The sequence below is a fragment of the Gorilla gorilla genome, chromosome 11 (genome assembly GCF_029281585.2).
Source record: "Gorilla gorilla gorilla isolate KB3781 chromosome 11, NHGRI_mGorGor1-v2.1_pri, whole genome shotgun sequence".
Taxonomy (NCBI): domain Eukaryota; kingdom Metazoa; phylum Chordata; class Mammalia; order Primates; family Hominidae; genus Gorilla; species Gorilla gorilla.
This window is the reverse complement of record NC_073235.2, coordinates 64,673,601-64,688,432: the sequence shown is the minus strand read 5'-3', so window position 1 is coordinate 64,688,432 and position 14,832 is coordinate 64,673,601. Positions and strand designations below refer to the sequence as shown.

The window sequence follows — 14,832 nt, the reverse complement described above, 5'->3', positions numbered from 1 at the left end:
TGAGACAATGTTACAGTCTGAAAGGTAACATGAGCACTAGCTTGAGAACAAATTGTGAACCAGGTGAAGAATGTCTTCTTCTTTTTTTTTTTTTTTTGAGACAGGGTCTCGTTCTGTCGCCCAAGCTGGAGTGCAGTGGTGCGATCTCGGCTCACTGCAATCTCCTCCTCCCGGGTTTAAGCAATTCTCCCGCCTCAGCCTCCTAAGTAGCTAGGATTACAGGCTTGTGCCACCACTGCTAATTTTTGTGTTTTTGTGGGGACGGGGTTCCTCCATATTGGCCAGGCTGGTCTCGAACTCCTGGCCTCAAGAAATCCGCCGCCCAAAGTGCTGGGATTACTGGCGTGAGCGAGCGGGCCAGGCCTGGGTCAATCTTTTAACTGGGCTCTTGCATCCCTTTCAACATGTTCCCGATCACCCAGGGGCCTGGTGCTCATGTACTGCCCTCTGGCGGCCAGGACTCTCATTGCAACACCAATGGTCACTTTCCATTGGAATCACTCTCCCCACTGAAAACTATGCCATGTTCCCTTGCTACTTGCTAAGCCTCATGCAGGCACCTAAAAAGTTACATCAATGCAGTGTGTGTTACAGATCTTCACAATTGTCCAAATATTAAAAGAATGGGAAAGGCAGAAATGTCAGGCACATGTTAGGTCCAGGTTGGAGAGCTTTTTTTGGAGGGGTTGGGCAGGAGTCTTTTTTGAGGCTCTTCAAATTGTGCTTGGGCGGCAGGTCTTGCTCTGCTTTCCCAAGAAGGCAGTCTCGATGAAACTGTTAATACAATCTTCAAGATGACAAAAGTCAAAAAGTAAGCATGACATCCTACGACTCTGTAACACTTATAAAAGTCTGAATGCATTCTTGCTGAAGAACTACAAAAGCTCCACAGTGCAAGTCACTTGAGTGCTTGCAGAGTGACTCTAAGCATCAAAGTGAGAGTTTTGGCCAATAGACTATTTGAAATTTCCCCATGGGTGGAGGACTTTACAAGCTTAAGGCATACTGCCCAGTATACAATCCGTTTTTCAGTTTAGCTTGAGATCAGATGTTCCTTTCCTTTTCTGATTTCAAGTCAGATCCCTGGGGAGATTGTCAAATGGCATCTTATTTTCAAAAATTTGAAATGCATATGCATTCACAGAGATGGGGGTTGTGAATGAGAATGTAGAAGAGCACATACTAAACTTCAGCACAATTATAGAATTTCAGAGCTGGAAGGCACTTCAGTGACCATTTCAGTCTAGTGTGTGCAAATTTTACAATCCCAGGGGTTAAAAGGACTTGAGTTTAATTCAAGGCCTGCCAAGAACTAGCAATGTGGTCTTAAAAAGTTCTATCAGCTCTCTAAACCTCATATTTACTTTCCATAAAATGAGAGGATTGTATTAGATAATTTCTAGAGATCTTCTCCACTTTGACAGTCTGTAAGTATTTAATCCATTCACCTCACTATAAAGGTCAGAAAACTGACACCCAGAAAAGTTAAGTGACTTTTAAGTAAGTACTGGAAGAACAGCAATCAACACCTATGTCTCCAGTTCTTCATTCCTGCATTCTTTTCATTAGGTTTGTGGGTGCAGAGGGAATGATCCTTAATTTTCATTGTTTGTTTATTTTTTCTGTTCATACAGATTATTATTATTTTTTTGCATTAAACAGCGAGGTTTGTTGTTTTTCTTTCTTTCTTTCCTTCTAGAGAATTTGTAAGAGGAAATGAGCTTCCTCGTCCAATTCAGTATTTATGCTGGTCGCCTGTTGGGAGTAAATTAGTAAGTGTTTAAATTTTTGAAGTGTTTAATCATGTAAATAAAAGAGGAGCCATTTGATTTTGGCCTTTGTTAAATTTCCCTGCCTGAAAGAAAAAAAAATACATTCATGACTATTTTAGTGGTTAAAAACGGGAAGAGTTTTGATAAATTGAAACCCATCTGAGAATTCCGCAAAATCTCAAGCTCATGGATAGACTTCTTTAAATATAGCAGTCAAAAACTTTATCCTTATACTCAGCCAGAATGCGTTGTGCCAGAAAGCTCAGGAAAAATATGGTTTTCACAAGTTTCCCAGACTAGCTTCAGACAACATGAAATTTGGTCCAAGCTCTTATTTAAGGACTCTAAATAAAGATTAGATCTGGCTAGCTATTAATATTCAGAGATTTATTCGACTTTCTGTCAATATACATAATTATTTATTTGGGGGTAATGAAACAACTAAGAAAATAATAGGCTTTATTTTTTATTTGATTCAGACTTTAAAATTCATAATTGATGTTAATGTGAGTTGGTTGGATTTTTTGACCTATTAAAATGATATTTTAGTTGTGAATCTTTTTTGTATCTTTATTACCACTCTGTTTAAAGGTATTAGAGGAATAATTAAAACAAATATACAGCCTTCATTTAATTTGTTGTGGAATTTCCCCTTACCACCACTTTTAGGCATATGTCTATCAAAACAATATCTATTTGAAACAAAGACCAGGAGATCCACCTTTTCAAATAACATTTAATGGAAGAGAAAATAAAATATTTAATGGAATCCCAGACTGGGTTTATGAAGGTAAGCTGTATTCCTTTTCTACTGCTAATGCTTTAGGCTTTTAATTTAAAATAATTTCATATATTTAGTAAGATTTAGATGAGTAGTATCTTATTTCCATGAAGGGTAGCATTGCTGAAAATTGTCTCTAGGTTACGAATAGGGCATACGTATTTTAAAAGAACAAATTCTTGTTATCAGAAAACTGGTAGAATTGATTCTCAATAACATCACTATGAAGTGGTAGTAATGATTTATAATCCAAAAAAGTATATGGTCCTCAGGTGCTGCATTAGTACATTTTCTCATGTTTACTTTTTCTTTAGAAAATTTATTTTTTTCAAAACTAAACAACTGTCTATGTTATCTTATGGGAAAATATTTTTACTTTCTGATACTCTGTTGATTTTGTTCTCATTCTAGGTCATGTAGAATTCAGGACTTAACTGGACTTTAAAGAGACTTCCAGTCTCTATCTATTTATCTATCTATCATCTATCTATCTATCTATCTATCTATCTATCTATCTATCTATCTAAACTAACTGTGTTTTTGGTTTTTTTTAACTCTTAGGAGGGAAATGTAACTTTCAATATTTATGTCACTCTCTAGTACAATTATAGTTCTTTCTGTTTTGGCTATCTTAGGTGACTAAAAAACCTGAAACTGCCCTGAAAGAAAAAAATTAATTAGTGCCAACATGTTTATTATTTATTTAAAAAATTACATTTCTGATTAATGTCATTTTCTAACAAGGCTAATTGATGTTTGATATAGAGTGAAAGGGTAAACTATTCCTCTTAACTCAGATTATGTAATTTTTTAATAACCAAAGTATGACATATGTCACATCCACATTAAATAAATTATTTCAGTTGATAAATAGCTATTTAGAAGTATTTACAATGATTTTAAGAGTAAGATGTAATTATAGTTAATATCCTAGTACTTATTTTTCAGAGGAAATGCTTGCTACAAAATATGCTCTCTGGTGGTCTCCTAATGGAAAATTTTTGGCATATGCGGAATTTAATGATACGGATATACCAGTTATTGCCTATTCCTATTATGGTGATGAACAATATCCTAGAACAATAAATATTCCATACCCAAAGGTATGTTGAATACTTTCAGCGATGCTTTCATTTTCCTGGTATCAAAATGAGCAATGATTTACCATGAGTAAAGGTGGGATCAACAAGTTTGGAGAGCTTCTTATCCTTGAGCATTGTAAGGCAAACATTGTACTGTGCTCTATTATTTATGTGGACATCTGTTGCTTTGGACATCTGGTTGTGCTGGATGAAGTAGTTTTTGCAAAATCTATTGCAGAATCTTTGAAAAACATATGGTCTTGATCATGGAGGAAAAACAAGCTTAACTTAATTTTAATTTTTTTCATATTTCATGCTCCAAATTCAGGGTAAAGTTCTGTTTTGCAATTCTTTCTTGAATTCTCATGTAAATGCAAACTAGAATATGAAATACAAATGCTGAATTTGATGTTCCTGTCAGGTAGAAGCAGGCATGGGTTATGGTCTTTTCTGGATGTACAAGATAGGTTAAATTTATAAGTCTCAATTTCTCCCTTGAAGGAAGTAGACATGGTGTGAACCCATAGTTTTTGGATATTTAACATTGTAGAGTTGTTATACATTCTTTTTATTGAGTCTCATGTCTGGAGGGAGGAGACCTGAGTGTGCAGTAGGAGAATGGTCAGGTCTCAGTGAAGAAGCATTGTATCCTAATTTCAATGTAAAAATGATATCAGAAAAAATGGAATCAAAGTACAAATTTACCTCTTGCACAAGGAATCGGATGCGATTTTAGAATTCACTTCTTTGTTCTTTGGATGCTATTGCTTTTACTTGCCAAGGGGAATATTGTCGTGGCTGGACACAGTGGGTCCCTGGGTGACAAAGACGGTTGGATGTAGTATACACACAAGTGAATTCTAAGCAAGCCAAAGTGGCCATAGAGAAAGAAATAGAATTGCAGACAGTGTAATATTTATGTTAAAAGTCTAAAAGCTGTGTAAAAACTCTAAAAGCTGGAGATGTTTGGGACAGGCCTCACATTTTGGGGGAACCCAAGATGTAAAAGAACTCAGATCTTTGGGAGGACCTATGGGAACAGGAAGAGATGGGGAACCCAGAACTGAAGAGTGACTGACACTGATTGGGAAGTTGGGACCCACATTCTCATATTTCCTTGAGGCTTAAAGTTGCTAAAACATCTGGCATTAGGTGGAGACGTGGGACCATTCCAAAAACTAAGGGAGTTTCTGATAAACTTGGGAGTGAAACGGAGGTCCTAAGAGACATTGAACAGTTCTTTGGATGAATTCAAACAGCACTGAGTCATTACATACTGTGCACCTACATTTCATGAATTTAAATTTTATTACAACTCCAAGATTCTCTCTTTCTACAGCAAAATAACAGAGGAACTCTAAGAAACTGTCTAGGTATGAGCTATACTGTCATGTAAATTTTAAACATACAGTAGTATAGAAAGCACAAAACAAGAAAAGTATAAATCTCATGGATACTTCATTTGGAGGTGAAATTTCCCTAACCTTTTGGAGATGGTGGCAGTAATAATACAAGCAGGTAGGAGACTGAGCATTTGGTGATTGTCCTAGACCAAATCATATGGCAAAAGCAAAAAGTGTCTTTCATTTATTTTTCTTTCCATTCTCCTCTCAAATTAATCACCCTCTGAACTCTCCTTGGTATACAGAGATATGATTATTATTATAATTATCCCAATAATAAAAATGAGAGAGATCTGTCTTGGAAATCAGAAAAGAGAATATGGTTCACAGAACTGCATTTTTATATCCAAAATGATTTTCCCTATAAATTTTAAAGCTCTCTCATTAGGCAGTTTCATTCTGGTTGACACAACATTTGTAATTGCCCTGCAGGTAAAATTGAAATGAGATTCCTTGTCGTGTTATAAATAGAATGTATTCCACAGTGATATACATAAGATTGTTCGCTTAGAAAAATATATCTAAATTCCTAAAGTTTCTTTAAAATGTTGGTGATAATTGGAATTTTATGATCTTATATATCTCAATTTTCTTGGCAGGCTGGAGCTAAGAATCCCGTTGTTCGGATATTTATTATCGATACCACTTACCCTGCGTATGTAGGTCCCCAGGAAGTGCCTGTTCCAGCAATGATAGCCTCAAGGTAGTTCATCTCAGATCCCTCCCATCTTTCTATCCTATATTCTAGTGCGTTTATGCTGTGCATGCTAGAAGCAAAAACAAATAAGTAAATAAGAGTTGCATACAAAGCTAAAGACATACAAAATTAAAATTGACAAATAAGTTTCCTTAATTGGTTTTTCAAAATTAGCCCTTTTACACATATAAAAGTGACCTCGGTGATCAATCTAAGTGAAACTTGCCTCAGATGTACAGATGTGAACTTGGGACCAACAAGCAGATAGTAAAATTCATGTACGTCCTCACCCTGGCTTCTTTCAAGTTTGGCTGACTTTATCTCAAGCCAGGGTTTGTGGATCTATGTGGATCACATGTGTATGATAAATAAGAGAAGATAAGCTGACCCTCTCCAAAAATTAGCATTTTTCACAATGAAGCAGGCTATTCTCATTTATCTGGTTTTAGAATTGTCTAGAGATGAACTGTAGGCAGGCAGGGACGTGAAGGATTCTCACGTCCCCAGCATGATGCCCTATGTCTGATTGTCTGATTAGTCCAGAATACAGCGACCTTCAGTCAGTCCTCTGTGGTCTTTCTGGTTGAAGTGGCTAAGGGGAAGAGGTGCCCAGGCCCTGCCTGTTGGGCTTTCTTAACAGTTCCCCATGCCTAGCGGGCCCAATCTTGGGTCTTCCCCTTCTGCTTCATGAAGAAGAGCCAAGCTCAAATGACTGATCACTAATAGGGAAAAGAACCCCATGAGAGGCTTCTACTGGGCCTTGCTGAGTCCACTCTTGTATAATCAAACATGACTTTATATTTTTGAATTATCTGCTATTCCCCACCCTGATCGAGTGGATGAAAACTTGACTCAATACATCATTTTTTTTTAAAGTGTCATTCTCCACAGGTGGCAGATGAAATGAGCATAACACAAGGAGTCCAGAGGCTTGTTTGAACAGCTGTAAAATACTAACAATAAAATAGTAGTAGCAAACGTATTCTGAACACTCATCATATAGCAGACATAGTTCTTAAGCGGTTTAAGCACTCGGCCAATCTTTACAGCACTCTTTAAAATAGGTAATATTATTATTGTGATTTTATATAAAAATAGAAGAGTTAAGTAACTGGCCTAAAGGTATATAACTATTAGGACATAAAGCCAGGATTTGAGCCTGAGGTCCCTTCCAGCTCTGTGATTTCCTTTACATTAATTTTCCAGAAGTTTGTGATTCATTTTATGTTGATGTTCTCTACCTACTAGTTCATCCTCAGAGTCATGGAATCATCGTTGCCATTCACGGACATCTAGTATGTGCCAAACATTATTTGAGTTATTTCGCATACATCATCTGTGATTTATTCCACAAGTCTGAATTTCAATACCTGACCATAGTCACAGCTAAAACTTAGCTTCCAACATGAATCTGCTGAGAGACAAAGATTATCCTTTTATCACACTTGTCTCTCTCTCAACTAATTATAAGGTGAAAAATTGAGTTTACTTGTGCAAAATGCAAGTTTAATGCTTTTTTTTCCCCTCTAGATTGATCAGTAGCTTTGACATTATGTTTTAAATTCTTTTCTAAAATGTTAAAATCCAGAAACGGGGAGAAAACTCACATATGAAATGATTTCATTAGATGAAGAAACTCTCATAGATATTTTTTTAAGTAAGCAGAGATATTTAAACTTTCTCTCCAGAGAAAGGAATGTTTTGTCTTCCTTACCTATTAAATAAGTAATGTATAATAATGACATATATCCTTTAGAAAACAAAAATTAAGAAATTATTTGTGTGTGAAACTGGTTTATGGTTATGACTACCTGTTTCTATTTTATTTGCAGTGATTATTATTTCAGTTGGCTCACGTGGGTTACTGATGAACGAGTATGTTTGCAGTGGCTAAAAAGAGTCCAGAATGTTTCGGTCCTGTCTATATGTGACTTCAGGGAAGACTGGCAGACATGGGATTGTCCAAAGGTAGGGTATATTAAGATCACAGATATGTATTTCTGAAGATCAAGGCACAATAGTGGGGACTCATCCATAGCTAACATTTTATGTTGTGAAGCCAGGATTACTGCATTCAACTCCCAACTGCTTTGCAAAAACGCACTCAGTATTCATGGGTCCATCATTTTATTAAATAAATAGGATACCTTTTATTTTCTTGAATGACTTAAACCTTGAAATTGAATAGCCGAAAAGAAAAAAATGGGACAACATGACATTGGGAAAATCAGATATCTGGTTCTCAATTATAATGGTAAACCAGCCTTTTGAGATTATAACATTGGCAGTCCAATAAAAAGCAAAACAATGCAGATGAAACCATAACATGGGTCTACTAGATAAATATATATGTTTTAAACAAAAGAACCAGAGAAGAAATGCAAATGGGGCATGTTCTATTCAATGTTAAAAATTAAAAACGAAAAATTCTAAAGGAAATGGATATTATCAAAAGAAAGCCAGATATTCTGTTTTTTTGTTTGTTTGTTTTTTTGTTTTTGTTTTTTTTGAGATGGCGTCTCGCTCTGTCGCCAGGCTGGAGTGCAGTGGCGCAATCTGGACTCACTGCAACCTCCGTCTCCCAGGTTCAAGCGATTCTCCTGCCTCAGTCTCCTGAGTAGCTGGGACTACAGGTGTGCACCACTAGGCCCAGCTAATTTTTTTATTTTTAGTAGACACGGGGTTTCACCATGTTGGCCAGGATGGTCTCAATCTCTTGACCTCATGATCCGCCTGCCTCAACCTCCCAAAGTACTGGGATTACAGGCATGAGCCACTGCACCCAGCCCAAATATTTTGATTTTAAAATCAAATGAGAATTACTGAGAATGTGACATAAGATATTAAATCAAATTATTCTGTTACCTGGTTATCTTAGGACAGTACCCGATATGTACTAATTTTGGGCAGAAAAAGCCTTTAAAACTAAGCACAGATTTATTGTTGAGTTTTAATTGTTTCTATTACTCAAACTCAAACATAATCTGTTGAATTAATGAGTCAGAAAAACCACTTAACCAATGTATAAGCTTTAAAATAAGCCTGTTCTTAATTACTCACATTAGAATCTAAGAGATACAAAATGTTTTCTTTAAATAGGATATTTGATGGGTACATTTCATGAGTCTTCTAATTATGAAGAAATGTTTCATTAAAACAAATATAGAATAATCATATTTTATAAAGTAAAAAGAAAAGCATAGAACAATCAAAGTAAATCACTAAATTTCATCTAGAAATTAGGACATTATGTTTTGCAAGAAAAAAGTCATATGAGTCTGTTTGGAAATATATCAGGACTATAATAGTCAACATTACTCAGGCTAAAAATATTTTTTTAAATCACTACTGTGTCTGTGAGAGGCTCGACTAATTTTGATGGAATATGCTAGAAGCGTATTTTTATCTTATATATATTTTGATATACAAAGCAGGATGATTTTGGCTTTAATACAGTATCATAGGCAAAGAAAGGATAGACTAATCTTGATTATGCTAGTTAATTAGAAACAATTGGTCTGGTTAGTCAGCTTTGGGTGACTATATCTTTAAACTTTTCAATGAATCTAGGTATTAGGGACTATTGCTTTAATTTTATTAGTTTGAACATAATGAGATTTATAATTTAGACACAATTTTTAGCTCCTAAAACTAGGAATTTTAAAACTGTGATTGCTTTGAAATCTGAAATTCTAATTTATCAAAATCTGAGACAACTTTAATCCAAACTGACAGAACATTTAAGATGCTCATTCAATGAGGTGTGGAAGTCCCTGGAATATAAACTTTAGTTTTACAGCCAGAAAACAGTGCTTAAATTTAGAATATCATGTTTGAATAACCTTAGAATTTCTAAACACCTCTGTTTCAAAATAGTTTGATAAATACATGCAACACATTTTGAGATTTGAGAACAACAGTGTCGAATTTCCCAGAAACCATCCTCATGACTGATGTGTGTGTGTGTGTGCGCACACACTTTGAAAACAATATTTAAGGTTAAGTGACCCAGCAACATTTTATTCATGCTGAGAGTCATGCCCCAAACAAAGAGGCAAAGGAAACTGGCAACAATGACTTGTAATAAAATTATATTAGTGAGATTTATTAAGAAATTTATAGTTAGGGGAAGAAACATCTTTTATATTATGCTTCCTCCTCTGAAAAGGGAATTAAAATTAATTTTACTTTTATGGCTAAAAATAATAAATCCAAAAATTTCACTATTTTTTCCGAGTCTTATCTTACTTGTTCTCTCTGAGGCATTGGTCTATCCCTGTAAGAGAAAATCCAGACTGTGTTCTTAAAATTTGTTATTCCCCTGTCTTTTATGACAGTACACCCTCTCATGGTTCTCCTTCTGCTTCATTGACTGTTCTTTTCCTTTCCAGCTCTTCTTCTGACTTCTCTAGAAATCTTATTATTCTCCAAGTTAATGTATTTGCAAGGTAGGCTAACTGCTATAACAACAACATAAAAACCTCCAATAATTCAGTGGGTTAATACAGTAGAAATTTATTGCACATTCATGTAACCATCCAATAGTGAGTCCAGGTAAGTGGGGTATGGTGGGGGTTGGGGAATGGTGTACTCTGCTTCATATAGTCATTCGGGAACCTAGGTGATGGCATTTCTGCTAACTAGCTTCCAACACTATTCCAAAGTTGGTCAAACCTGAGCATCAACATCCAGCTGAGGGATGGAGAAAAGAATGAAGGGTAATGTAAGAGAGGCTTTTATGGGCTAGGCCTAAAAGTAGCATGAGTTATTTCTGTTCACACACCATTGACTAGAACTTATCAAATAACCACCGTCAACTGAAGGAAGGCTGGGAAATACATTTCCTACCCGTATCCCTAGCAAAAAGAGAAAATGGTCTGCTGATTATCCTGCTGTCTGTCTCAACTCTGTACTTATTCACTTTGGGTAATTTTAATCTATACCAGAGCTTTTTGGTATACTTGCCAATAACTCTCAGACTTATTTCTGAGGATTTGAACTTTTCAATATGTGTGGCTTCATTTTCTCTGTTCTATTCTCACTGCCATGAGCTTGATTAGAGTCTTTATCATTCTTTTCCCAAACATTATAATAGCCTTCCAGTTGGTCTCTCTGCCTCCTTCCCTCTTACCCACTTCTAGTATATCCTCTGCATCATGTTCATAATTATATGTTCCAAATTGTGAATTGGAAGACCTTCAAAAGACTTACCAAACAGGAGAAATTGAAACTTCTTAGGGTGCCATAAAGTTTCTCCAAAATCTTGCTCATAAACATGCATTCTCCTTCATCTTCTAACTCTTTCCTGTAGTCACTCTCCACTCAGCCATACTGAACCATCTGTTGGGTGACTAAGCTGGTCTGGTCTCTATGCTATTTATTTTACCTAGAATGTTCTTCTTTTTCTAATTATTTGTCTAGAAAAGTCTATTCATTCTTTTAGGATTACTAAATGCTTGTTCAGTAAATGATCAATTACATTATGCTAAAATATAACCCAAAATAAGATTAAGTGCAAACTTTAAAATTTTAGCTACTTCATAGGACCCAGAAAAGAAAGAATTTAACTTAAACTCCACTGTTTTACCTACACCACATCAAGTGGATTGTGCTGGGCCTCCATAGATGTTGTGATAATTCCAAGTCACTGCCTCATGGAAGATTTAGGCATAATTATTAAGGATCTGCAATAAAATTACCCATGTATATACAACAGTGCTGTTATATGAGATTTTTAATATTGTCCTTTTAAACTCAAATTTGAAGTTAGTTGACTAGTAATGGTATACTCTGATCAGGCAGTTTAACTGTTTCCAAATGTCCAGATTACATTTAGGAAAAAAATGTTCTCCTAATACTATGTTCGATGTGATCTTTTGTCTTTTAGACCCAGGAGCATATAGAAGAAAGCAGAACTGGATGGGCTGGTGGAGTATGATTTTGCTATCTTTTTCTTATGTTTTAATGACACTTGACAGATTCTCAGCTATCAAAGGACTATTTGCAATGTACCCAAACTGGCACTACTTATTTTCATAGAAAAAAATAGCAAGGTATAAAACACATAGGTAGTGATCTCTTGAGTGATTTTGTGCCAGGAAATTTCAATGTCCTTCTTTTTAGAATTCTTTTGAAAATAACTCATACTCCTCATGTCCCAATTTTAAGTTTGTCAACTGAATCCTTGGTATCTATAACTAATATTACTTTTTAAACAAATACAATATAGATCATTGTTCAAAAGGAGACAAAATCCCTGATCTGTTAAAATCATCTTAATAATTACTAGCCATTTAAATCCAAAAAAAAATACATTGGGTATCCTTGTAATTTAAAGACAATCTACCTCTTATTAAATTTCATGTAACATGTACTAAATTTCATGTATGTATACTCCTTCCAGTATTTAAGTAATGATTTGGTATCAAATAGGAAAATGTGTGTTTGTTACTTGTGATCATTTATATTTGGAAGTTTGGGATAGGTTTATTCAATAATTTATGAGGATTTTTAATGTAAAATAATGCTTGAGGTAAATAGCAATTGTATTTTATATCGTATATGAAGAATAAAAATTAATACAAGAGAATAAGTGAAGGTTGGTAGATGCTGCCACTTACCACAAACACATAATTCAATTCAATTAGTATTTGAAGAGGAAAGGCTACTTCTCTAAGATTTGGACGCATTATGCAATGAAAAAGGAAACTCTTAGGACCTGGTTTAACACATTAGCCCATGATCCAAGGACAAAAAAAAAAGTCAGAAATCAATTCTAAGATGATAAATTATATAAAAATTTAAACTCAAATTGGCTGGGAAGAAGATAAATTGTAAAGTGATAATCTTCAAATATTAAAAACTCTTAATTGTACACTTTTCTGGATCCAGTTGATTTTGGCTTACATGCTGTTTAATTTATACTCTGCCTTTAATTAAAGATACTGCAGTTTTATTCATTAACTAGGGAATAGTTACTTTATTTATTATATATAATAAATGTAAATTACACTCTGAGGTAACAAGATAATAAAGATAAGTATGTAATTCAGAAAAAAAAAACCCTCCTATTTGAACTCACTTTTCCTAATGTCCTAAATATCACAGGAAAAAAAGAGTAGTAGTATTCAGTGAAAGAAAAGTATTCTCTAAATTTTATGTATTCTTAATCAATCTGAATCTCACCTTTCAGAAAGGTAATTCTTAGATCGGTATTTGAAATTTTGAGGAAAAAAAATTAATCTACCAATTCACTCCCATTACAAATATTTCTAGTAAAGAATGAAGGGAAGAAAGAATGCTTGAAAATATTATTTAGTCATGTTCTCCAAGATGATAATATAACTAGATTTACTATACAGTTATATGAATAATGTACTTTTATAATTATATCAACAATGATACCAACAACCCTTTCAAAGACATTATCTTGAGCATCTATAAACATTTATTTTGACAATGCTGCAGTGTTCAAAACACTGAAACACTTTAGAATGCATCTTTTGAAAGCTCGTATTTATAAGCATCTTCAGTATCTTAATAATTTAAAAAATCTGTATTGCACTAACCTTGCATTCCCATCAAATTGAGCTGAATGAATGAATGAATTGCCTGCAAAGCTTTAGAACTTTTTTTTTTTTTTTTTTAAGACGGAGTCTCACTCTGTTGCCAGGCTGGAGTGCAGTGGCGCGATCTCGGCTCACTGCGAGCTCCGCCTCCCGGATTCAAGCGATTCTCCTGCCTCAGCCTCCTTAGTAGCCGGGATTGCAGGCGCCCGCCATCACGCCCAGCTAATTTTTGTATTTTTAATAGAGAGGGGGTTTCACCGTGTTAGCGAAGATGGTCTCAATCTCTTGACCTCGTGATCCGCCTGCCTCGGCCTCCCAAAGAGTTGGGATTACAGGCATGAGCCACCGCCCCTGGCCCAGCTGTAGAACGTTTTTAAAAAACACCCTCAGTGTCAGGAGATCGAGACCATCCTGGCTAACACGGTGAAACCCCGTCTACTAAAAATACAAAAAAATTAGCCGGGCATGGTGGCGGGCGCCTGTAGTCCCAGCTACTCAGGAGGCTGAGGCAAGAGAATGGCGTGAACCTGGGAGGCGGAGCTTGCAGTGAGCAGAGATCGCGCCACTGCACTCTAGCGTGGGCGACAGAGCGAGACTCTGTCTCAAAAAAAAAAAAAAAAATGCCCTCAGTGGAGGCACATATGTCTCCTTTGAGAGAAGATGAGGTCCTTACATTAAATCAAAAATCATTCCCAACTAAATGGCATGAGCCACTGCGCCCAGCCCAGCTGTAGAACTTTTTTAAAAAAATACCCTCAGTTGAGGCACATACCTCTCCTTTGGGAGAAGATGAGGTCCTTACATTAAATCAAAAGTCATTCCCAACTAAATCTAAAGAGTAAATGAGTTACTTATCTGGGACATGTGATTTTGTGCCAGATCATTTTAATATTCATAGTTTTATAATTCTATTGGGGAACGACTTATTTTTATGTACTAATCTCAATCTCTTAACATGTATTCAGTAGTCAGTAAAACTTCTAAATTCCAGAAGAGAAATTGTCAAAAATTATTTGCAATGATTGTTTTCAAGAGTCAGTTTACACTCTCCCAAGGCACCTGCTTTAAATGGATTATTAATTAGCTTTTGTAAGTTCTGACATGCCTTTTGAAAAAGTCTGGCCACAATTTTATATAGCCATAACTCATATTTCATAATATATTGCATATTTAATAGCTTCCTTTGACGTGTAATGAAACTAGTGACTTAATAAAATTAACCAGAAAAAACTAGAAATGTGTATGTATTTCAGACATTCGTTCAAGTAACATTTATAGGGTCTTTAGATAAAGTATACAAGCTAGTCGTATTAGTATAAATTTTAAAAGCTATTTTTGATATGTGGTTTCTTTTGAGTTTGTCAGAGATATTTAAAATGGAAAAAGACTCTCAGAAATCACCTATGAATTAGAAAAGGGAGATTAAATGACTTGCTAAAAGTAACTGATCTGTTAGTTGCAGGCACAGAACTAGAAAATAGGTTTCCTGCGAACTTTACTTACCACTTTTTTCCTCCAGCACTGACACA

General features: G+C 35.3%; 1 protein-coding gene across 7 annotated transcripts in view; it reads left to right on the top strand.

Moving 5' to 3' along the window:
* FAP (fibroblast activation protein alpha) overlaps positions 1-14,832 on the top strand; it is a 75,311-nt gene that overhangs the window by 24,357 nt on the left and 36,122 nt on the right. For all 7 annotated transcript variants that reach the window (XM_063694936.1, XM_063694935.1, XM_063694937.1 and 4 more), the window contains 6 exons: positions 1,700-1,772; positions 2,442-2,562; positions 3,502-3,656; positions 5,638-5,741; positions 7,568-7,703; positions 11,623-11,667. In XM_063694936.1, coding sequence (XP_063551006.1) covers positions 1,700-1,772; positions 2,442-2,562; positions 3,502-3,656; positions 5,638-5,741; positions 7,568-7,703; positions 11,623-11,667 — 634 coding nt within the window. The remainder of the gene's footprint in view (positions 1-1,699; positions 1,773-2,441; positions 2,563-3,501; positions 3,657-5,637; positions 5,742-7,567; positions 7,704-11,622; positions 11,668-14,832) is intronic.